Source organism: Stegodyphus dumicola, chromosome X1 (assembly GCF_044657685.1).
Source record: "Stegodyphus dumicola isolate Sdum_Otavi_A_Nest chromosome X1, ASM4465768v1".
Lineage (NCBI taxonomy): Eukaryota > Metazoa > Arthropoda > Arachnida > Araneae > Eresidae > Stegodyphus > Stegodyphus dumicola.
This window is the reverse complement of record NC_140780.1, coordinates 22,638,705-22,665,769: the sequence shown is the minus strand read 5'-3', so window position 1 is coordinate 22,665,769 and position 27,065 is coordinate 22,638,705. Positions and strand designations below refer to the sequence as shown.

The following is a 27,065-nucleotide window of genomic DNA, read 5'->3' as shown; positions in this document are numbered from 1 at the left end:
CCATCAAAAATCTGTTTATTGGCCCATTTAGAATGTGATATTTTAGCATCCTTTCAGTTTTTCTAATATAAGTCAAACCACACTTAAAAAAAAAAAAAAATTGGTATAAATTATCCAAGAAATAAAATCGGGTATGGGTTCTTTAAAAATCGAACAGCGAATTTTATTGGTAGACCATAAAATGACCTGAAAGTTGAACTTGTGGAACATGTCAGCACTTTAGTAATGGATGATCATATGATTATTATATTTCTTTCTAATTTCAGAATTCTTTTATAATGGCAGAAGAAAAAAAGTTTTTAAATGCTTTATCAATTTTCATTGGAGAAAGTTTTCTGTCAGTAGCAACTGATTTCAAATAACTGAGTTCCTGAAAAAGCTAAGATTCTAAAAACCTTGAGAGCACATACGTAAGAGCAAAAGGAAACAATTTAAATATTTGAGCTGAAAATCAAATTCATTGTGGATAATTAAAATGTCAAAGAAAGAAACAGAGTTTATCTGGTTCAGTTTAAAATATAAATGGGATAGCTGAGTCAACTAAATTCATGATAGGTAGAAGTATTATATCATGTTTATTACCATAAAATGTGCTAAAATATCAGTATACTAAATTCAGAGTTGAAAGAGAGTTTTATAATTTGATCTCACTGAGACTACTTTATTTCCACCTTATTATTATTATTTTTTTTCATTCTCATTCTTGAATTGCTTTTTAATTTGAGAAGAGAGGTATACTATACTACGTAGATCTGTAATGTGAACCTGCAATATCATTACATTAAATCTTGAATATCTGAAGAAAAGTTAGATCTTAGTCTTATAACCATTAAAATTTCTTTAATTTTGTTGTTTTCTAATTTTATTGTAAAGGACTAATTTGTGTTTAGACTGTCATATGATCATTGATAAAGCACTTTATACTATTACATATATATTACCATAAACAATTTTTCTTATAGAATATTTGGTTTCCCTGCACATTACACAGATACAGGAAATCTCAGTAATATCAAGAGAAGAGAACTTATAGGTCGATCATGGAGTGTTCCAGTCATTAGAAGTATATTTCAACCACTTACAAACTTTTTTAAATGTAAAAAAGATAACATAAATTGATTCATAAATTATCTTTATACATTTTGTCTCTCATACAGGTATCTGTTTTCTGTAGCAGATCTTGAATAGAGCAGATAAGATTAGTTTAAAACCTTGCTGCTTCATTATTTGCAAGAACCATGCTTATTGTTGTGTACATATTTAACATTATCTTAAATTTTGATTGCATTTAAATAATTTAGGGCATTATGTGATGTTTAAAAATTTTTATATTCTGTTTACACTAGTTACATACTTTTTACATCTGTTACTTTAAAACATTGTCATTGAAATGTTTTTGCTTCCAAGCATAGTACAGTGTTTATAAAATAAACATATTTTTTTTATTTGACAGGTTATGGTGTGGTATTTGTGTAATAGGCTGACTTACATGTATCTCTTTTGGTTTAGATCTTTTAATTGATCTGTCTTAAATTCTTTTAATGATGTAAGATTGGATGACATGTAATGGCAAAATCATTGAGAAAAATTGTACCTCATGTTGCTAATACAAAATATTCCGCATTTGCCTTTCATAAGAGATTGCAAGTGTTAAATCTTGTGTGATATATTCTAGTTCCTGTGTCATTAAGATGCCATTTCAAGAGTATGTGCATTAAATGTTATATGTATATAATTCCCATATTTGTTATACATTGAATATAGTATGGAGGATTTGTGGTTTTTGTAATTTATCCTTATTTGTGTGTATAAAATCTATGCATTTTATGTTTTTACTTAAATGTAAAACTAGTCAAATTTTATTTTATATTCATATTATTTATTTTGATAAAATATTTAAATGGAGAGTTATGCTTTGCTTTAATGCTTGGAATATCTTTATTCTTAGCATTTAGTACAGAATATGGTACTTTACAGTTTTTTAATATGTTATCATATGTATGAGACACTAACATTCTTCATTTCTGTATAATTTGTGAAAAAGTTCTTTTCCTAAGTTACAAATTTTTTTGTATCGTTAAGAAATATTTTGTGTTTTTTTCTTTTCATCTATGACTAATTTGCACTTGCTAGCAGCAGCTGTTTATTAAGTGCATTCTACATGTGTGAAATGAAAAATAGAATATATAATCCATATAATCTCTAAAGCAGTTAAAATAATTCTAGTTAATTTAGAGTTTAGAGACTATGAAATAATATAAAAGTAGGAGTTTTACCTTAAAGCAAGTGTATTAGAAATAACTTACAGATGGGTGTGTTGAGTTCAAACTATCATCACTGCTTTATAGGAGTGCTCAAAATTATTGCAAAGTAAAATAATTATTTTTCTTGCTTGTAGACAAGTTTCTGTAATATATTTGATAAAATTTCAGTGCAATCATCATATGAATATTTTATCATTAATTAGACCTTTGAGATCAGTAATCTTCATTCTCACTTTCATTATTAAGCATTTCATTAAACATTATAAAGGCTTGATCACCCTTTATAATGTAGATGTAGTTTTATAATTACCCCTTTATAATGTTAACCCCTGCAACTTCTTGCAATGCCTTCAGCTGCAGGGTAATTACGTTTTTCATCATATAAATTATTGGTTATATAAATGCAGTGAGAAATGTGCATGAAGGTTGTATGACTTTGAAAGTGAGGAATTTTTAATTTTTTCACAGGCACAGAATGCTATTTTTGCCTAGAATGTAAAGTGCCTTTATGGGTACTGTCATGTTTCAAGATTTACTACACGGTTTCTAACTTGAACTAAAATTTTTGTGCAGTTTTCATATTTTATTTCTTTTGAGTCATTTCTTTCATATTTTCTCTATATAGATAAATATTTAATTTATGATTATTAAAATTTAAAATTATTTCGAATTTGTGTTCATTTTTAAGAAAAACACACGAGTTAAAATAAATATTTACCATTTATTTTGCATCATAAAAATATCCAAAAATTCAAAAATGTTGGAAAAATATTTGTAGAATCTTAGTTGTACTAATTATATGTCATAAAAAAGAAGTTGATAATTTTTGTACAGAAAAGGATCCTTCTTCCAGAATAATTCTGAAATATCAGAATTATTAAATATCAGAAATATCAGAATTATTCTTAGCAAATCTGCCTTTCATCCACATATTTACATTCTGTGATACATATTGTCATTTTTATAATTTAAATCCTAGTATTCATAATTAAAACAAAAATTAAAAGTGCAAATTTAGTTATAATGGTTTATTGAATTATGGCAAAGCACTCAAGATTATCTTCCGTTGTGGAGGACTTGCTAAGGAAAATTGGTTTGTATACACATTACATATTTGGCAAACCACGAAACCATCTGCTCACTGGGATTTGAACCCCAAACCAAACTACTAGTCTCTTGCGACATCACAACCTGACTGCTGGTGGGCTTCCATTAGTAATAATAAGTATATTTACATATATAAATTATTTATATATGCTAATAAAGCAAAAAATTAAGAATTTGAATATCCGTTCCTATTATTTCCCATTTTCATATTTATATACAAAATTTTAAGACACTTGCACTAGGTAAAACATTTCTAAACTCTTGAGTGTGGTTTGTAAGCATTATGCGTTTTAGATTTGTAAAATAAAATAGTAACTAACACTCATAATAACTAAGTTAAAGCTCAAGACATTCCATTCTTTTAAGTTACATGACACTCTGACATCATTTATACTCATTTAAAATGTCAAATAAAACGTTCCGTCTCAGAGTATCAGATATGTTATTGTGGACTGCTAGTCATTCTTTGCTTCCATATCACATTTGAGCCAATGTACCTACAGTGGGGAGTTGAAATGTGCATATGTGATACGCTTGGAGGCAAGAGGTTAAAGCAAAAAGACCTGCATTCCTCAGAACTCGCCCAAAAAGGTAAAGAGAAATGATCATAGCCACAATGAAACCAGTATGCAAACAAACATTTTTTGAATGACAACATTGCACTCCAAGCAACTGCAGATGATTTTGGTCATCTGTCATCTCAGAGAGGTAATGTTCTTTATTTGTGTAATCAGAAATACGTGCCACTTCATGTGTAGTCTCTCATCCTAGATAGTTGGTTACAACTAAAGGGTCAAGTTACATGAGTAATTTTAAAATATGTTGTTCGGAAATTAAAAATCTAGAGTCTAATAAAATTTAAAAAATTAGAATAATATTATTATAAACTTTGAACTGTTTAAGTAAAATCTTAAATAAATTAACTTTGCTATATTGAGAAATTTTTCTGTATTTAGTGAAGACCATTTTGTGATAACCGTCTCTATGACAACCACCTCTGAAAAAGACTGTAGTTTCAAAGAGCTTAAAAGTAGTATTGAGCATCCCTTTTCTAAGGAAACCACCTCCACTGAAGGTCAAAATCATGAGTGAAAAGGTTGATTAGTTTTACAGAGAAGTTTTCAAACCTTGAACTCTCAATTTTTTTAAAAAAGTATGTACGAGTCTACCCATCTAGAAATACAGAATAGTAAAATGATTAGCTGCTAATAGTCTATAGATAATCAGAAAAAATTAGAAACATCGATTTTACAGTCAGCCGTGAACTTTCTGAAGAATTTGATCCCCTATGACGAACTTTCTGATGAAATGTTAAAATTTCGTCAAATCTCCAAACCAGGGCTTTAACGCCAAATGCATATACCGCATATTTCGTTATATAACATGCATCTGTGATTTCAAACTAATTTTTTTTTAATTTATAGGTATATTCGCTGTATAATGCACACCCTTTTTGTGACAAAGAAGCCTGGAACATAAATGTGCGATGCTGTTATCTTTTGAAGACTTGGGTGGAATTGCATCACTTAGCCACATCCTGAATAGAACAATGTAGTGCTCACATAACATTCAGGTACCATAACATGAATAAGTTCTTAGCTGAGAAAAGAATTTCTCAGTGTTTGCGTGAGATGAGTCTTTCATATTTTTTGAGTTACTCCGCTGGCCTATGTTGGTGGGATAACTGCAAGAATGCTGCTATTTCAAGAAATATTCAAAGATGATAAAAAAAAAATGCGTGTTGCTAGGCATCCGAAATCCATAAAGAGATCCAAATAGATCAGAGCCAATGATGACCCTGGAAAGTAAGTACAAACCCTAGTGAATCAGGCATTGGTGAGTGGGAGGAGCTAAGGTGAGTGTTATCTTTTGAAGTTGTTCATTCAAAGATTTATCACGGGTTTTCGAACACTGGTATATTGAATTGACAAGCAATAAAGGGCACATTATGTGCCGGAATATACAGTATTTTCAACTTCCTATTCGCACTGATTTAAAAATTAACTTTTAATAATGTATATGGTACAATGAATGCTGGGCATTTGCTCAGCTTTCTATCTGAACAGTGTTTTATCCAGATACTGGGAGGCTAGAGAACTTTTAAACAGATTTCAGTCTTCATCCTGTTTTAACATCCTTATGTATAACTTTTATCCATCACATTTTTCTTTTGTGTAATTTTTGTTTGTATTTCAGACTTCTGTGTATAAATTATTGTGTATTCTATTGCATTATTTGCATTATTGTTGTATTTTTTATAGTTTTGGGATCTCTGTATGGCATAATTCTGTCCGAATTCACACACTAGGGGGAGGACAGCAAAATCCCTCCAGTAAGTTCAACCTCAGAATGAGGGGAGAAAAGTTAATACAGTTTTATTTGTCACAGCCTCCCCCTCTGGCTCTGATGTCATTCCAACGAGGAACCAGCAATAAGTTTCCTGGGACATCCTCTTCTGCAAAGGGGTTAAAAAGATAATTTGAGTCAAGATAATATCATAAGGCCGAGGAACGACGAGGCATAAATTAATTAAACTTATATTTTTTTCTGTTCTGCAGATCTGCTGACAGCATGATTAGAAATCCATACTCGATCTCCAGTCTTCGACTTGCATCAGCATATTGTTTTTGATGCTCTTGTTTCTCTTTACCTGGTTAACTGTGGTGGCAAATATCTTCAAATATGGGGTAATTTCTGCTACAAAAGTATCACTGGAGATAACATGCCTATGATCATGTGTAACATCATTTGACGTATGTAACTGTTTTTCAGATTAGAGAAATGCAGCAGTTTGGCCACTGGTTTCGCATATATCAGTAAACGAATTGTCGGAAGCTTTTCTGCCCAAGCAGAATACTTATCACCCAGATGTATGGGTAATCTAGGTTTCAAATCCCTCTTCCTTCGCTCTACAGGATTTGCTTGAGGGTGATATACTGGAGTGAATACTTGGTTAATATTATGAAGAAAACACACTTGCTGCCTGACAGCACTAAAGAATTCAATTTCATTAGGTTTCGAGGCAATCCATATGATAAGAAATATTTTTCAGTTAATGTGATTCTGCATTCCTTTGCAGTAGTAGTGGGTAAAGCAAAAAGCTCCACATATTTCATGTTGCTATCTTCAACAATAAAAATCCAATCTTCTCATTGGTACTTTCAGGTAGTGGACCAAATAAATCAAAAGCAAGCATTTGGGAGCATTGGCCATCATTCGGAGGGTGGACGTGGCGAGTGAAGGAAGGCGTGAGAGATTGATCCTCCACCAAATCTGGTTTCGACAACATGCTAATTCTGAGTAAGATCACATATCATATAATTGCTTTTTCACTGCCTATGCCTGATTGCCTATAAATGCTATTATTTAATATCATTTTAGGTGATATTTTCTGTTTATAAGTTAAAGTGAGAGTGGACTTCCGCCTGCTGGAACACTGATGGGTGGATCCGGTTCTGGGGTGCAGGTTGCATTGCGATTTTGGGCGCTGGATTTTGACAGTTATGGACAGAGTTAGGGTTTTCTTCCATTAGCTAACTGCGGAATGCAAACACGAACAGAGTTTATGCACACTTAATGACAAAAAGTATAAGAATTACAAATTCTTTAAGCAAATGCTAGGATGTATTGAGGCTTACCTACAGGACTTTGATGAAAATGATCAAACAAATGATAAGGTTCAGGTACCAAGCATACTGCTCACATAAATGAACAGACACTGATTGATACTGAGTTGCATACTCTCATTAATGAGACAAATAGTGATAATGAGTGCTCGAGAAGCCCCGTTACCATAAATGAAAGTCCATATCCAGTTTGGTGGAGAAATCAACCCTCGATAATGATTTTAGCTCTGATGATGAATTTTGATGCTTTAGAAACTTTTCTCAAAGCTTCTGCAAACCCATGAACTACCATTTTAAAATATTGCTCCATGAGCAAGGCCAATTCAGTTGTTAATCAGTTCTGAGCATTTCAAAGAAATTTCTGTTGAAAACATTAGCTGAATTGAGCTTAAGAGATATCGGTAATTTACAATATTTTTTGTGTGCTAAGGAGAATTTGCCGAATAGCCATACATATATATATATAATGGTTAATGAACTGGAACTAGATAATATAATTTATTTTACCTTGATCACACCTGCATAAGCAATTTTCATCATTTATTAATATTATTCAAACTTTCAGCATCTAATAATTAAAATAATAAATTTCCATTCTGGAAACTCAAATTTCTTAATGTAACCATAGTACTACTGATTGCAAGGTTATTCAATTTTTCCTGTCCCTCATTTGAACTAAATAAATTACTTACAGCACAAAATATTTATTATTACATTATTTATATATACTGATAAGCAAAGCATACAAATAAAAGCACTTATTTGTGGAAAAGCTAATTTATTTCTGTTACAAAGAACATTTCCTTAACAATTTTATACATGATTTATTTACAAAATCGAATAACAAGCAGTAAAACACTGGAAAGATGGAATGTAACCGTTTCATATTCATCAATATGATATGAAAATGCATGCAAACACCTGAATATTCTATAACAGCAGTTTTATTAGGATCTGCAATTAAATATTATTTTTAAAAAAGTACTTTTTGGAAGTACGATTTAAATTTGGAGTCCTGATAGGTTTGATAAATAAATTACTTAATATTATGTCGCTCCAAAATGAAAAATGAATAATGTACAATACTTTTATCAAGTTATTTTCTAAACTTGATAAAAGTATTGTAACTTTCTTTCTAAACTCATAAGAGAGAATAATGTACAATACTTTTATCAAGATATTTTCTACATTATAATTATAGTTTTTATGCAAGATCCTATTAAAGCTCTTTTAAAACAAAAATTCAAAAGCATTTGGATTTGAAGCACAAAACAGAAGCATACTATTGGTGGCATTATGATAAAATAGTTACTTATTTGAGAAATGCAGAAAAGAAAGAAAAAATAGTCATAGAACAAGAAAACAAACTGATGTATCCGTTCCCTTAAATTCTTAGTAATTTTAAAATGAAATCATATGTTAATTTTATTGTGTATTGTAAATAATATTAGAAAGTGCAAGAAATTAGATGTAACAAAGCAATACAACAGCTATTTTACTACTTTCGTATTCACCTTCATATTAATTTCAATAATATTTAAAAACCATTTTATTCTTTTCTCACTTAAAATGGTTAAAAACATTATGGAAATAAAACTTTAATGAAAATTTTTAAAAAGCTAATCACATCCAAACTTCGAAGTTATTCAATATCGATAAGGTTTATACAGCTAAAATAGTCATAATTTTAAAGGTAGAATCACTTTATTTATAGTTGCATAGAAGTGCAGCATTTATTGTGCTTAATATTAGTGAAGAACATAAAAGAGTACTTTTCACACTGTTTTTATGAAATACACGCAGCAAAAAATAGCTATTTTGTCATCACAGTTAAAAAATTCACAATGCTAAAATATGAAACATTACCGAAATATTTAAATCACATATAATTATAAATTCCTTCATACCAGTTATATTATTATGATTCCTTAACTTTTTTAATTTTAGAACTTGAATCAGCATATTTCTTTGATATTTCTGTACATTCTTCAAACGTGTAATTATTTCCAGAGTAACCAATAAACTGTTTTGCATTATCAGGAACACTAGCAGACTTCATACTTTTAAAACTTTCAAGTTGATCATTTCCATTAGATAAAAACGTAGTCTTCGGAATATCTTGTAAAAAACGATCTGAATCTCTCTCAGACATTTTGAAGCCCTTCGTAATTACTTCTTTGCTGTTTATAAAAAAATAAGAGATATAAGAAACAGCATTGGGCATAAAAGGCAAAAATATAACAATCAAGCCATACTGCAATAATCATAGGTGCATAATGTACTGCAATAATTATAGCCTTTTTCAAAGGGTTAAAGAGGTAACCCCCCCCCCGAAAAAAAGAGAGCGAAACAAGTATTTCATTTCATCAAATAATAAATGGTATAACAAAATAAATCGACTTTTAGTTTGAAATTAGGTCACTTTGAAATAAACTGAAAGAGTAAAAGGTCTATGTTAACAGATCTGAAATCTCTAAAGTGTGATATCATACAAGAGTTACCTTGGATGTACTTGCAAGTCATGAATTAAAATTGTTTTTGCATTATTTTTATTTATCTTGCATTATGAAGAGGGAATATTACAAAAGTGAAATTTAATATGCACGATTATAACAGGATATAATGGATTATATACCTGTGATATTCAGTAAGTTGATGAAATATGCAAAAATTCAAAACCCTTGTTAACATTGCCAAAGTTTTGCTCCAAAAACTGCTTTAGCATATTCTAAATAAGTAAAGTTTCAAATAATTTTGTGTTGAATCAGTATGCATTGTTACATAAGATAGGTTTTACATAGCTTGTTCCAGGTATACATGCAAAACGAAAACAAATTTTATTATTTGGAACTAATATTGTATTTTAATTGAATTTTAGAATTTGCCAATAAGTTATTATTTGCTTCTGGCAGAGCTAATTGTTAGACCTGTTTTATTGCTATTGTACCCTTAACCACTTGCGCTAAAAAGACGTGCGACGCACGTCGAGATGCTTTTGTCTCAAACCGCGAGCAACATGAACACCACGTCGATAGGCATTTATCGCAAAAATGAAAATAATGTGGTGCACATGTCGCCTAACAACGAGATTGTTTATTTCTCGAGTTACAGCTCTGGATTGCACTCGACGCGGAGCGGCATAAATGAGACACTTTACCGCTTGTTATATTGTAGTGCACGGCACCGCAAATGTGAAGTTTAGTCGTAGCGCAAGTGGTTAAAAGCCCTACTGAACTTCAAGTTTTCTTTAAATTAAAGCTCGATTTAAAACCAATATTACCTTTTAACTTTTTTTTTAGAATTTAGAATTTTCTTTAGAAATTTTGTAAGAATCATCCAAGAGAGTGTTATACAGTTATTGACTAAAAAATTAAAAAAAAAAAAAAAAAAAAAAAAAAAAAAAAAAGAGAGAAATTTTCAGTTTCTCTTATATGGAAAGGGGGAAGATAAGGAATGATTACATCAACCATGGCAACAAGATTGATATTTAACATAATGCACCAAAGAAATGCTATAAAATAAAGCATTTGTACTACAGTCAAAAGTCGTTAACCCGGACTTGTCGAGATCTCGACGATTCCGGATTATAGATCATCAGTTTAAATCTGGTAAGATTTCATGCAGAAATTATAAAATTAAAAATATGAAACCGTAAAGAACAATTATGATCTAAAGGGTATCAAAATTTACAAAAAAAAAGCTTAATATTTATTTGTTTACTTTATTAAACATTTCTTTCAATGTAAGTTGTTTAAGTTGCTTCATTTCATATGATAATACTTTCTCTTTAATTCAATAAACAGAAATAATTTCTTCTTCAGTTACAAAGTTCCGCTGTTCAGGTCCTATAATTGCTGTGTCGAGAATACCGACTAATTTGTCAACCGAAATTTTTTCGTTTTCAATAACCTTTGTGTCACTTTCTTCACTATCGGAAGCGAATTATAATGACGAGGAATTTGATTTAAATCATATCAAAGACGGAGTACATCGAGATGAAATACTACATTTGGTAAGGAATTATAAACCAAATAAAAACATCTACGCTGAAGATGAGGATAGTGCTGACAGATCAACTTCCAATTCATTGTGTGCTGCAGCGTCCCCCCCCCACCACAGACCAGCGTGAAATTGATAAACAGATTTCGGAATGGTTAGAGAAACGAAAGATATGCCTTTATCCATTTTTTGCAGCAATTCCACATTTTGTTTAATGGACTTCAAAACGTACTTTTGCTCTGTAGAGTAAATATATATCGGAAATTTTATTTGACATAATCGAAAGTTCAAGCTTACATTTATAAAATTGCTCTAACAGTCTGCAAAAAATAATAAGCCGGATCCAATTCGAAGATTAAGGTACAACGCAATCTGCAACATTAACTGAATTAGATAATTTTAGCTTTGCTTATACCGTCTGTTATACACTAAACCGGTATGCTTAAACGTATTATGCGCATGTGCACACGCATATTCGCAGCCGTAAAGGTCTTACGCAACGCATGTGCAGAAAGTTTGTAGCTTTGAGGTCCGGATTATGGGTGTCCGAATTAACGACTTTTGACTGTATTGTGTTTTAAATTAAATTTCACAAAAGTTCTTTATCTCCGCAACAGTTTCATTGTTAGTATGTACTTTCAATTATAAAAATGTTTTAAATCATTAGTTAACGGGGTTGGTACCACCCCAAAGGGGGCAGTGGAAGGCTGCTGAGGGCCGATGAACTTGTTTTGGGCGGTAGAGGGTGATGAGCATGTTTTTACATTCGAACTTAATTTTAAAACTCTAAAAAAAACTAATAAATCGATTATCTAATTTACACCATTTGTACTAGCAATAAAAGGGACTTGCATGACGGCTCCCCTCATGCAATTATAAGAATGGTGAAATGAACCTGCAAAAAATTCATTTTGACAAACAAAATAAAGGTTTGTCATTTTTCTTGAAAATCAAGAGCCTAGTTTCTGAAAACATCGTCTGTTCCAAGCTTTATTAGCAACCTCATCAAAAAATGCAATGATGGTTGATAGCCTTTTATAATATATAAAAATTAATTGCTAAATCGGGGAAAGTCACCATGGACGAAATGTTGTTTCTGCTGTCTGTCAAGGAAGTTTTACACCATCCAGCCGCATCTAATGTTATAAAAAATGTCCTATTAAGCAATGACACAGTGGAACGATGAACTGATGACTTCACAGAAGATGTTGAAGCTTCCTTATACAAACATTTGACACCCACCAAATTTTCTCGTTAGGTTGATAATCAACCTCGCCAGGTACTAATGAGGCTTTACTATTAACATATGTTCGGTTTGTGAAGGAAGGAAAAATTATTCAAGTGATGCTTTTTCCAAAACATTTTATTGCACATACTAAAGGTGAATCTAGTTTTAATACTGTCAAATATTATTTTAATGAGAAAAATATTCCTCTTCCGAATATTATGTCTGTTGCCACTGATAGAAATTCTGCAATGGTAGGGTCATCATCATGGGTTCATTGCCTTTTTGAAGAAAAAGGTACTAAGTATTTTAGCTGTTCAATGTTGTGATTCATAGCCAGCAATTAATTATAAGAAACCTCAGTGACCATTTGCAGCAAGCATTACAACATGCCATCTCTTTTGTGAACAAAATTTGCAGTACTGCTCTCAACGATCGATTATTCGGGCAATTGTGTAAGGACAACGATGAAGTTTGCTGGTTTTCTAAAGGCACCAGCCTGAATAGGTTCTGGAATCTTTTCGACTCTATACTTGAGTTCCTTGAAGAGAAAGATGTAGGTCTGAAAAACATATTGCTACACTTTAAGACTGATGTTGCTTACATGACTGATTTATTCGCAAAATTCATTAGAATTAGCTTGCACCTTCAAGGCGAAGAGCTCAGTTTGATCACAGCAAAATCTGTTATTTCTTCTATCTTCCTAAAAAAACTCGCTTTGTGGAAGCAGAATTTTGGTTGAAACGAGTTCAGACAGTTTCCAATCTTGTCTGATCTGCATAAGAGCAGTGAAACATCATTCTGTGAAAAACATGTTTACTGTCAGGGCGCGGAATACAAATCATTCCATCTTAAACAAGACCGTCCTCTCAAAGTGATAATTCGGGGTTTCCCAGTTAAAACTGACGCAGAGGACATAAAATCTGAACTTACTCTAATGGGCTACACTGTGATTAGTGTAACGCAATTACATTGTTACAAGTCCCAGCACCCAATGCCTCTGTTTCTCGTACAGCTAAATCCCACCATCAGCGTGTATGATATTTTTGAAGAGAACCAACTTTTCGGCATCGACATCCAAGTCGACAAACATCGAGGATGAAAAGGAAAGGTTTCCCAGTGCCGGAGATGCCAGGGATATTTTCATTCAAGTGCTGTCTGCACCCTCCCTATCCAGTGCCTGAGATGTGCCGGACCTCACTTTGCCTGGGACTGCCCCAAGCCATTTGAGGAGCCGAACACCTGTGCAAACTGCTCTGGAGGACATGCCGCCAACTGGAACTATTGCCCGAGGAATCCAGCATTCAAAAATCGGAAACAGAGGATACCATCAAACCCAGTCTCGAAACTCCCAGGTGCCGGGAAACAAAATTTCGTACCCGCTCCTACTCCTTTTAGCAGCACGGCCCCCTTATTCTAGCTAACGAGCGAAATAATCCCGGAAGAACATGCATTCACGCTAGTAAAACAGCAAAAGCACGATCCAACACTGCTCCTGTGGCAGTTCCTGCACCAGAGAAGCCACCAGCCCAGGTTCTAGCCCAACCTGCGGTTCCTGATGACAACTCCTGTACCAATACTCTCAGGAGTGTTTTCCAAATCTCCCGGAAGTTCGGCATTGACCAGAACTTCCTACTAGCAGCATTCCGGAAGGCTCTACCTCAGCTTAGAACTGCCTCTTCAGGACCGGAGAGGGCATTTTTTATATTTGAGAGCTACTGCGCTCTCACATCCTAAGCAGCAACATTCAACGCCTCAAATAGACAAGATCTCCTCATCGGTTTCAGGAATGCAAATGGCGTTCTTCCAAAAATTCATGAATTACGGGATTATATCAGTGAGCATGCTGTGGACCTCTTCCTTGTTCAGGAAACTCATCTGGTTGAGGAACGTAGCACCAATATTCCTAGTTATTACTGCTACCGCAATAATAGAGCGGCTAGCAACAGTGATGCTATTCGCGCTAGTGGTGGCACTGCTATCTATGTAAAACGCACTGTCAAACACAGTAGAATTCCAACTCCGAATATGGAGGCCCTTGAAGCAACTATTGTTCAAATTTATATTCGAAATTTGCCCCCTATAGCAGTAGCGTCTTGCTATATGCCTCCAAGAAAGGGACCAAATTTTCTCCCTGATCTTAAAAAACTTAGCGGAGTCTTAAATAACATGATTATTGCAGGAGATTTTAACGCCCGTCATAGAAGTTGGAATTGCGTCACTGCGAACAACTATGGCGATGAAGCTGAAAAATTGGGCTCAGGGCGCCTACATCCAAATTGTTGCGCCAGGAGTACCTACGCATTATCAGTTCCCTGGTGGCATAGGTGCTCCATCCATTATTGATTTGGCTCTGTTCAAAAATATAGCTTTAGCTCATTTGTTACAAGTGATTCCAGAATTGTCAAATGACCACTACCCGGTTCACCACACCCTTAACTGTGTCAAAATTAATCAAAATTTACTGGCACAAGTCTCCACGAATTGGGACAATTTCTGTCATATTTTGACTTAAAAAAATTTACCCTCCCTCAAAATTAGCAATAATCAAGAAGTTGATAACTCTTTCGAGCAACTCACCAGCACAATCAAAAGTGCATTTGATGCGGCCTCATTCCCTAAATTTAGACCAAATTATTCCAAACTCCCGGCAAACATTAAAGATAAAATCAAAATAAAAAAATCGTCTTCGTAGAGATTGGCAAAGAACCCGAGCTGAAACTACCAGAACCCAACTACGAAGACTCCAGAACGAGATTAAATCTGACATCAAAAGGTATTCTGATGATAAATTTAATAACTACCTTAAGTCCTTAAAGACTACAAAAGCCGAGTGCTGGCCTTTGGGAAGCCAGCACTCGGCTACACAAACCAAAAAATGACGTTCCCCCCAATGGGCACGGTTAATAATCGAATGGCAATCACAGACACAGACAAGGCTGAACGCCTTGCAGACAGTCTACAGGAACAATTTCCACCTAATACTGGACCTCTGTTCGATACCTGCACTCCGCATGGGCGAAAAGTCTAAATACAGGTTGATAATTTTCTAGCGTCAGCTCCTGACTCAGGAGAACCCATAAAAACAACAATGACTGAATTAGCATATGTTATATGTGATTTAACCCCCAAAAAGGCACCAGGTCTGGATAACGTCAATAATCGCATGGTCAAAAATCTCCCTGTTAAATTTATATTTTACTTAGCATTCTTGTTCAACACTATGCTAAGGCTAAAATACAATCCTGATAGCTGGAAGAATGCTTGTGTCATTCCAATTCTAAAACCTGCTTCGGACCCAAAAGTCCCTCAAAATTACAGGCCGATCAGCCTCCTGTCTTCACTAAGTAAACTTTACGAAACCATATTGCTTAGACACCTGAAAGATTTCTGCCGAAACCGAAATATCATTATTCCACAGCAATTCGGATTTCGAGCTAAATACTCCACTCAGGCCCAGCTACTGAGAGTAGTGAAAATCATTCATACGGGTGCTCGCAATGGAATGCCGACAGCAATTGTCTATTTAGACGTCGCTAAAGCATTCGACAGGTGTTGCCATATCGGCATTATTTACAAGCTCATGCCACTTGGTTTTTCGGCTGACTTTGTGCAACTGATGCACTCTTATCTAAGTAAGAGACACTTTTGTGTCTAAGTCAAAAATTCTCTCTCTTCTCCCCGTCCTATCCTGGCCGGTGTCCCGCAGGGAGGAATAATTAGCGCATATTTATTAAACCTGTATATTAATGACATCCCACAATTACCTACTGTCGATCTCGCACTTTATGCAGACGACACTGCCATTATTTCACAACATCCAACTGTTCATCATACATCACATCATCTCCAGCAATACCTGTCAGATTTAGAGTCCTGGCTCGTTGACTGGAAAATTAAAATTAATGTTGCAAAAAGTGCTGCCACAGTTTTCTTCTCCAGAAAAAGGAATGTTCACAGCCAATTCCAACCACTCAAGCTCTACAATGAAAATTTACCTTGGGTGGATTACTATAAATATCTTGGAGTTTATTTGGATGCGAAGCTCATCTGGGGCGTCCATATATCCTATGCCATCAGTAAAGCCAAGACAAGAGCCCAACTAATGCAATTAATCTCAAGAACCAGCCACCTCTCCTTCCGGAACAAAGTCCTGCTATATACCAGTACCATCATGCCAATCCTAACGTATGCAGCTCCCATCTGGGCCACCACAGCCAACTCCCATCTAAAGAAGATACAAGTTTTTCAAAACGTCATGCTTCACATCCTTACTAATGCTCACTGGTACGTTCGTAATGAAGTACTCCATTCTGATCTCAAAATTCCTCCCCTTAATGCTTTTTTCAAGCAAGTTTCGGCTAAATTTTTTCAAAGAATAGAACAGATTAGTAACCCGGTTTTGCATGCCATTCCAGCTTACAATCCGGCAGAACCCAGTTCTGCCAAAAGACCTAGGGCTATCATGGACAGAACCTATAACATCTTCCCTAGAAAGCCTAAAAGGGTTTGCTTGCTTGACCGGGGAACCTAATCTAAATTAACTACCAGTACTTCACGGGCCTAACCCGGCTACTCTTAATTGTTTTCACCCCCAGACCTAATCTGGCTTTGTTTCACGCGTGTACATCCCCGTGCTGCTCTTAAATATTTATACCTGCCCTTGCCAAGACCTTTTCTGCCTGACTTCATCAATTGTTATATATTTTTAATTTTAACTTAAATAGAATTAAAATTAATTATCTAAATTCCATAAAAGTAATTACTTAGAATATTACTTTAAAAATCACACGTACTGCTGTCATTTACAATATCTAACTGCACCCAGAAATCAAATCACAATTTAATCTGCAATACAAGCTTCATTCTGCCTGCACTTCAAATTCACCCTTCGGTTCTTCGCCGCTCTAAGTCTACTCCAGTTTTTCCTACAGTTAACTTTAATTCTCTTCCTCCGCGGCAACCATCCATGCACTTCGCGTCTCGGTTGCCTCTCTTTTGTTATCGAGCGTAAGCAGTTGACTCACGACGGGGGGCTAAACGCCTTCAATTGTGATAAATGTTTGTTCTCTCCTCCTGTGTCCTAACACGGGGACTCTTAGCGATTCTTGAATTTTAGCTTATCTGCTTTTTCATCAACTTTAGCGACTGCTTTTCTCTTAATTATTTCATTTCTCTGAACGATGATGTGGAAGTAATTGCAATTAATTGCAAAGGTACTCCGTAATTCAAATGCCTTGGTCCTTTAGTCTATGCACAAGGACTTTTCTGAGCAGTTTGAGGATATTTTATCCCTGAAAGTCCCTCAGTGTATCATGAACCCTATTATGAATATTCAGAAAGCAGAGGTTCAGCTTCATGAGGAACTGGTCGAATTTTCAACTAATGAAACTTTGAAAGCCAGCTTCCAGGATGGTTATCATCTCACAGAATTTTGGCTTCAAAGTAACATCAGTCACCTCTACCCAGTATTATGGAATATCATCATAAAAATTTTAATTGATTTCTGTTCCTGCTACTTTGTCGAGCGAGAAATCAGTGCTGTGACTAATCTAATTACAAAAAAGAGAAGTCGACTCCAAATCGTGGAAAGAGAGGACTTGCACCTCCATCTCTCTAAGAATATTGGACCGAAAGTTCAAAAACTGGCTCTGAACCATTAAACACAGACAGCCCACTGACCATACTTGATTGTTTGATTGATATTACTCTTTTAGTGTATTTTTTGCTGTTCTTTAATCATTTAATTAAGAATAAAGAATTATTAAACATCGCTTAAGCAATTTTTTCTGGGATTAGTCATTTCAGCTTAACAAAAGGAAAGTAATTACCTTGCAGGCAAAATAAACAAATCTGGTAAGTAAGTTTACTGAAAAAATCACTTAGAATTTTTGTCTTTTATAATTGAAGAACCCCTTTCTTTTCCCATACCTAAATTACAGGATTTTCACAAAGGGATAGCATTGAAAAATTTTTCGCTCCTTAGTGGGGCAGCAGCTTCAAAAAGGGTTGAGAATCACCGTTTTAAATAATGCAAATATTGATGCTTTCATACTTTTAAATTTAAAAAAAAAAAGTATAAATAAGTATAAAATAAGAAACTTAATTTTTTATGTATATTTCTCCCCTCCCCAGTCTCTATACTTATATTTAGAAAAATGGAATACTCATTATAGAAAGCAAAACACAAAACATGACTCCTATATAACAAAAATTGAATGAGATATTTAATTTCAAAAACTGTGATTTTTGATGTCAATTTCAACTTGCCTTAAGGAGTTGGTTAATACATAGTTAAAATAATTAAAGCTGGAATTTAATTTTTTAAACGTCATTAATTTACATTCTTTTGTGGTTTAACAGTGTGCAATATTCTTTAATTTGTAATTTTGCTACAATTAGTATGCCAAAAATATTTCCACAAAATAATCTGTTTTGAAATGTTAGAAATGTGTTATTAATATTCCCATGCAGTTTTATTACCTTAAAAATCCTGATCTAAAAATCATATAAAAATTCATTAAACTAGAAACATGTTTCAGTTTTAATTTATGTAATTAAGGTTATATAAGTTGGCAATATGAAATACTGAAATATACCAGTATTTTCTAGAAAAAGAATTCTTTAAGATTTAAGACCAAAATTATTGGTCAGTATTCATTTTTTTTTTTTTTTTTTTTTTTTTTTTTTTCAAACGAGTGCTCTTATTTGTCGTAAGAGCACTCGTTTGAAAAAAAAAATTAATACTGACCAATAATTTTCAAAATAACACGAAAAGAAATGCCATCACATAATCTGATAACATCAGCTATAATTTCCTAAGCTGATACTTTACTTTTATTTGAGAAAAAGTGCAAACACTTCATTCTTCACTATGTGTACAGTCTCTCATTATGATGTCAAACTTTAAAACTAAATATTTTGGTCAGTTTTGGTCATACTTTCTATAATGAGGCTAAGTTATTTGAATGTGGCAAAGCACTTAAAGGTTATCTGCCTAGAGCAAAGGATGACTTTTGGAGATGATTTTTTTAAGGGGACTTGATTTGTATTCATGTTACTCATGACCATTAAAACCAAGCATGCATCCAGCATAGAATTCTTAATGTTTCGGCCACAGCTGAGGTATAAATATGAGTATAGGCACTAGTGGAACACATACAAAGTTATATTTCACATTTTTTACAATATTGGTTTTATTTAAAAGTGCCAAAACATCAATTAAAATGTCTGCAACTGGAAGTATAAGTAGTTTATAAATGATCGAGTGATGACACAATAATGAAAAAGGTACAATTTCAAATTTTCTAATTTTAAAGCCTTAAAAATGGATATAAAGCATTTAAAATACATCCAAATGAACAATTTTGATAACTTTCAGATTCTGCCACCTATTATACCAGCTCAAACTTCAAATTTTCTAATAATAAGAATAAAAATAATTTTTAAATGTTTTGAAAAAAGGACACCCCCCAAAATGAGCACGATTCAGGGAAATGAGAAAAAATTAAACTTTCCTAAAAAGCACCCTTAGAATGAATATAAAACATTAAAAGTCTAAATTAGCAATTTTTCATTGCTTTCAGATTTTCTCATTATTCACTACCTAAACTTGGAAATCAAGGAAATTTTTTTAATAAACACAGTGAAGACAAACGATAAAAAATGCATAAAAAATTATGATAACTTCTACATTTAAAAACAATAAGCAACCTCACAAAAACAAATGATAAAAAATCAAAATTTATGATGTATAAAAATGGATGAATGATAAAAAGTTATAAATCTCTAATAAAAATGGAAGAATGATTAAAATAAAAAATAAATATATATATAAAAAGGATAAATAAAAGCATTAAAAAAGATGTCTCAAAATGGGATGCCCTCAATTAAAAATTAAGACTTTTGAACAAATTTTAGCTAAATACATTAAAACCACTTTCTAGAAAATAATATTTACAACTTTTTAGACGAGTTCGTTTTCAATACGTCATAATCTTTTATTTTATCAATATATTTACTTTTTGAAAGTGAACAATTGAAAACCTCATTCCAATCTATAACATCTTTCAAGTGTACTTTCCAATAATTTTTTTATATCTAGGAACTAATGTCATATTTAATCTTCTTGAATTCTCAACAGTGAAATTATTACTTACAATTTGAAATTCTGAATTGTTTTGCTAATCCAGTTTTAAAAAATTGACATTTCAATCATTAAACTTTTTAAATAACATCTGGTAACTACATACAACATCTCAATGAATTATTTATTCATGATGAGAAATCTATCTGTTAGTCTTTGATCTGCAGAAATATTATGCTAATCTACTTTCTTCATATTGTATGATATGATAAAAGGCTCCAATAATATCTGATACTGAAATAATTATCCAAACCACAGCATTTTCAAAATTTCTAATCAAACTTTCAGATAATTTACCTGTTCTCGTAACTTCCATCCAACCAACATCTATTTATAAATTGTCATTTTTAAGAAAGGGCTTTTCCAATTTGTAATCCTAATATTTAATGTTAATTTTTCTTTTAAAATTAAAAATATAACCTCCCCTATTTGTTCAATGGCTTTATCAGAGAGATTACCATGATATTTAAAAAAAAAAAAAAAAATGTTTTCATCATTTGCTAAGTTAGCTACTGTTAAATCTTCATATTTTGATTGGATGTGTTTCAAAGCCATCAGTTTATATTTTTCTGGATCTAAATCCTTCAGTTTTAGAGTAAGATACCAAGCTGAATGATCTAATGTTCACATGACAATTCTATCTTCTAAAATATAGCGCTTGTCATCGGTACAGGGAAATAATAAAACCTTCTTATTTACTTGTGGAATATTATATTAATTTTTTTACCATTTTTTTTGGGGGGGGACAATCAGATGTATCAAAACAATCAGTCATATCTTCCAGATCATCATAAAAATCACCACCATTTTTAATAAAATACATGAAACTATCAGCATCCATAACAGTAGCTCAATTTTATCCAAATATTTAGGTTTAATAATATTATAATGAAAAAGTCATACATTAGTTTCTTTGATAAATCTATACTGATTCCAACATAAGACTGGTTTATTAAAGGTAACCTTATTTTTTATTCATATGAATAATAAACTAAATTTTCATTAAATATAGTTAGTTCTCTGTTTGGTTTAACAATTAGCTTTTTCAAAATTTCAGCACAATTTTAGATTAATTATCTTCCTAGTGTTTTCCCAAATGCTGAATTATTCATCACAGCTCAGAGAAGTCTTATTCAAAATCATTAGAAGCTTTAGCTTTCATTTCTGTATTCACATCTATATACTGCTTTAACCAAGTAGATTGTTTAAATTTTAATACTCTAGGAATCTTTTGCAATCTTAAACCTATTTTTAAATACTGTTTTAAGTTTCTATAATGAACAACAAAGTTCTGTATCATAAAATCGTCAGTAATTTAGATTCTCTAGAGCCATCTGAAATTCTACTTTCATGGACAGAGGAAATACTTGAATGTTTATCATATAGTTCTTTTGGATATTTTAAATCAGCTTTTAATATGCACCCAATATCTGAATCATCAGTTTTATTAAGTCTGTATCTTATGTTTTGTTGGAATCTCTCACATTATGAAGACTATTTAGATTTAAATAGTTTAGACATTAATTTTCACTATGAACTGAGAAATGCTCCAAACAACCCTTTTAGATTTTACTTCATTTTGCAACAGAGAAAAAGCTGTAACGTTGATATAGATTACATCTAGAACCCTAACTGGCCGTAAAAGATGTCAGAGATAGATCCACCCTTCATTAACACTTATTTCATCAAATTTCTTCCAATGGCTGGCATTTGTTATTTAGCTTTATTTTCCAAGGCAGAAAATACATAACAAGATTTTATATGCATGTATGACATAACAGCAATGCATAAAATTTAATTAGTACAGCAGAAAATGAAACTCAGGCTGCTGACAGCAATACTTTGATTAACATATACCCACAATGTCGTCCACATTTGAGCAATTTCTGTTAAAAGATGGAAATTTTAATTTGCTTTGAAATATCTTGTATGAAAATTTACATGCAGCTCTTCCCAATTTAGAAATAAATTCACATCATGTGTGTTAAATAAGAAAAGAGAGTGATATCAAATTTCTCATCAGTTATAACAAATATGAAAGTTACATTCATGTACACAGGCATCAAAATTTATGCTAAAAATAATATAGAAGATATACTCACATGCATTATTATCATAATTAATGCTGAAAGTAAACAGCAGAGAATTTACAAGCAATTTAGAAACAAAACACATGGAAACTTTAAAAAAGTGTTTTCTATTGCTAGGTATCAAAGAACCAAATTATTAGAGTATTTGCCATAATTTAAATGACAAGGGCCCCCAAGACTTTTTTTGATCCATTAGAATATGTAATAATGATAAAACAACTGTGCTTGAAAAATTCATGAAATGCAGCAATATTGTGCTCTCAAAACAAGACATCTGTACTATTTAATAACGTACATACAACTGAAAACATGCTCACTAAAATTGAGATGATATAAAAATTCTGTAGATGTTAAAAAAATATTTATTTATTTAAGACCATTTTATATTTATTGAAATCTGCAGATTAAAAAACCTAATATTTAATGTCAAAATTTCGGGAGGGAGGAATGCAAATATAGCAAAAAAAATCCAGCTAAATAAACAATTTAACACATTCTACAGTTATAAATTACAAATAAAAAAATATAAATCTGCACAATGCCGATCCTAGACCACGACCACCCACGTGCAAATTAATATCAGCCGCCCATTTTTTACAGAGATATAATATTTTTTATAATAATTTCACTGCCCTTAAATTTGGCCACCCATGTGGATCCTCCATGTAGCTGATCCTAGTGGGAGGCCACCATCTTGCCTCCCACTAGGATCAGCCATGCATCTTCATTAAAAACTTAAGCCAATAAGGAAATTTCATTCATGTAATTACAGTAGATAAGCTTAACTTTTGCATTAATTTATCAAAGTAAAATTCTAACCTTCCTCCAACTGTGAATACTGGTCTGGTATTATCAACAAGATAGCTGCCTTCTTCAGGGGAATTATCATCAAATGAACTTCCAGTGTCTTTTCCTTCAGAAAGGGAAGGTTCAGAAGGAAGGTCAAAATGAAATGCATTAGAACGTTGCAGTATAGCACTTGATGATGCAACAGTCTTTAAATCTGCTGGTGGGATCTCCTTCATTGTTCCAAAGTTGACATTGAAGCCAGACCTTTGGCTGCAAACAAATGGAATGTTTGCCAGAGATCCTAAAATAGATAATTTGAATAATATATGTTATCACTTTTCATTTGAACAATAAATGATATATATTATCATTAGAAAATAAATCCTGTAATTACAAAATGCTTTAAAGAAATATGATAGCAGATTTGACCAGGTCATCAATACTTTTTCAGTATTTGAAAACTACACAGATATAACATTAGAAACCCCCCCCAAAAAAATATCAAATAATTTTTCAGCATTTGAAAACAACACAGGTATAATATTAGGAAATGGATTTTTTTTTATAATTATAACCTTTTGATAATAATGTATGATTTTATTACTGTGGAGTTTAAGCACTATAACTCTTGATAATGATATATGATTATCTGTTTCTATACTTTTTGTTTATATATTTTTGCAGAATATTAATGCAAAATAGAAACATAATTCAATGTAAAAACAGGATAAATGGGATTATAACCTATTATGAATTAGCAATAAATTAAATCTTATTTATTATTTCACAAATATGTATTAAAATGGTATAAAAAGGTGAGTGACCTACCAAAAACTTAGATTGACTAATGTTCAAATCCCAGTGAAGAAGGCTCCATGGTGTTTTGATTCCTCCCCCCCCCCCAATACACAATGTAAATATGAGACAGCGAATTTCTCTTAGAAAGTACTAAGTGAAAACATACCTTTCTAAACACATAGTCCTGGTGTCTTTCTTAATCTTTTAATATAATACAACTTAAAGTGTAAAACTTTAAGAAAACCAAAGAAAAGCACTTTTAGGATCAGATATTTGTCCTTCCCTTTTGAATTTCTCTTTGTAAAAATTTGTCTGTCAGATGATTAATATATGATTCGAAAGTGATATGAAAACATATGATCTGCTTTTTTATCATAAATTATATGCTATAACAAAACTATTTTAAGAATATAAGTGCACTAAAATCGCAGTACTTCTATTCAGTAAGCATCATTTCAGGATTTCTTTCTGGTACTCGTCATATATGCACTGAATTTTCTGTGAACAACTTTTATAACTGATAACATAAGCTCTAAAAGTGTGTTCCAAAATATGTTTTGAAGTTGATTCAGTTGTGATATATTTCCCTTTTCCTACATAGATGACAGTGACTTATTCAATACAACAATACTTACTGAGATTAACGACCACCAGCAACTTATACAAGTCACAATGAACTTTCAACCTCCAGCATTTTCTCTTTTAAATATTTCCTGACATTTAGCTTCTTACTGGTCTATATTAAACTACAAGACTCAGTTTATAGAATAAGAGTATACTGTTTTCAAGGATGTAAAAATATAAAATACATAATGCTGCCTCTTTTATTTCCTAAACTGAAATTATTAATAAACCGAGAGAAGAATTTTTGCAATAAAATCAATGCATATGTGTTATTCAAAAAAAGATTTAAGCGTTTAAAGTCTAATGACTTACTTAGTTTCCTACCATGATGTCAAAATTCACAATACTGCTCCTCTAATTCCTGAACTGAAATTATTAAGGAATTGAGCTAAACAAACTAATGACTGAAGTCGAGACTCATCCCAGCAGCTGAATGGATAAGATTGCTGAACTAATTTCGCTTGGATTCAAATCTTAGCAAACAGACCAGCTACATGGGCATTTTGTGGTTTCTCCTATGTGCCACATGAATATGAGCCATTTTCCCCAAGAAAGTGTCTCATGTAGTGTGCCATTAACCAATAAGTACAAATGCAAAATTCACTGCAACAAAATCAATGTACAGATGACTTTTCTATTTTTTTTTTTTTTTTTAAATTCTTGATGTCTTCTCAAAAGAGTACATCATTCCCCACAAGCATAACAAATATGGTTCATGTAAACATGTGCTTACTAGGTTCCTTACTAGGTATTTGTATGCAAATTTCAACAGACTAGGCAATTTATTGGTTATTCCCAGCATCCCACTTCTCTGTTTATAAGAACTTTTACAAAACAACTTTAACCCAAAATACTGCATATGGATGATGAATAGAATTATGTTCTTATCAAATTCTTAGTTAATTTAATTACTCCCTGCATTAATAACTTTTCATAGCATGGTAAAAAACCACCCTAGTCCACAGAAACCGGAACAATTTTGCAACTTTTGGTTAACTGAAGCAAATTCTTAGTTAATTTACTTCTGGTTACTTGAATAGTAGTATTCACATTAAAACACATTATTTAGGAAGACAAATCAAAGCATTACTTTACTCCACAATTTGCAGGATATAAAATTTCATATTCCTATATTATGAGAAGCAGGAAAGTTTCCAGATCCCACTTTCTCATCAGATGAATAAAATAACTCAAACTGTTGTACAAACTTAAATCCATTAAATTTTTATTTAAAATAAGACATCTCTCAACAAATATCATATAATCTTAAAAATCAGAGTTCTTTGCAAAATGTTTTTAACTTCTGCAGCAGTAATTCAAGTAACATTTTTGGAGCTATCCGGTTTATGAACAGAAGTTCAACAATATATTTCTTAATAGTTTTTGTAACGATGGTGAAAATTTTGCAAAATGCAACAATTCTTTAAGATGCCAATTTGCAGTCTTAAAAACTTTAATGTGATCTTGCAATTGTTATTCAAAAACTAAATATTTAGCTGAAAAACTGGTTTTTTTAAAATTATATAATTCTTAGTTTCAAAAGTGTGCTCCATTTTAGGCAATATCTAAAAGTTATTTTAAAAAGTAAATTGCCTAATTATTTTATTATAAAATATTAGAAACTAATGTCAAAGATAAAATGATTGAAAGTATTCAATGAATACAATGAATCTATTCTAATAACATAAAAATAGAAAAACTAGCAGGGAAGCAAAAATATTTACAATTCAAAGTTAATATTTAAGCAATAAGCCTTCCAATAACATCCATTAAACATCAGCAATACTTAAACACAAAACAATCACAAAGGATAAAAATGAAAATCAGCAATAAAACAGAATAAAAATAAAATTTTCATATTAAACCCAAGCTTTTCACATATATTCTAAGTCTTGTAACTATTATTTTTATGTCAGTACAGATATAACAATCACATTTAATTATGAATACATTGTGCACATACATAATGCAAACAAGCACAATTTTGAAATCGTCGTCAGTTGGTATTTTAGAAGTGGTAAATATATATGCTTACAAATCAAGTTCAAGTGAAAATTTCAGGAACACACTATGAAATATAAAAAAAAAAGAGAACCAAATTACTTATTTTACATAGTAGCCAGAAACTGTCAGGATATAGAATTGATTACAGTATGCTTTGTAGCAATGCTTTGCACATGAAGATAAACAAACCAAGATACAATTTTTATTGCAAATTCAAAGCCACCACTGTAAATGTACTGACCGCAGATGGAATATGTACACTCCAGAACTAGTGCTAAGTATATTACCTGTTTTTAGTGCTGTCTAATCTATTATCGTTCATGAAAGCATTTTAAAATCTTCCCTCAAACTTTTCAATCTAACATGATGCATAATAATTCACCCTTAAATGTA

At 32.1% G+C, this 27,065-nt stretch overlaps 2 protein-coding genes across 6 annotated transcripts in view; one reads left to right on the top strand and one right to left on the bottom strand.

Moving 5' to 3' along the window:
* Positions 1-2,934, top strand: part of LOC118187434 (DNA (cytosine-5)-methyltransferase 3B-like) — a 487,890-nt gene extending 484,956 nt beyond the window's left edge. For both annotated transcript variants that reach the window (XM_085807194.1, XM_035357651.2), the window contains one exon: positions 963-2,934. In XM_085807194.1, the coding sequence (XP_085663320.1) occupies positions 963-1,119 (157 nt within the window). In that variant the 3' untranslated portion in view covers positions 1,120-2,934. The remainder of the gene's footprint in view (positions 1-962) is intronic.
* A 4,821-nt stretch (positions 2,935-7,755) lies between these two features.
* LOC118205487 (stromal interaction molecule homolog) overlaps positions 7,756-27,065 on the bottom strand; it is a 137,474-nt gene continuing 118,164 nt past the window's right edge. For all 4 annotated transcript variants that reach the window (XM_085807192.1, XM_085807191.1, XM_085807190.1 and 1 more), the window contains 2 exons: positions 23,277-23,547; positions 7,756-9,177 (listed from right to left, as the gene is read on the bottom strand). In XM_085807192.1, the coding sequence (XP_085663318.1) occupies positions 8,916-9,177; positions 23,277-23,547 (533 nt within the window). In that variant the 3' untranslated portion in view covers positions 7,756-8,915. The remainder of the gene's footprint in view (positions 9,178-23,276; positions 23,548-27,065) is intronic.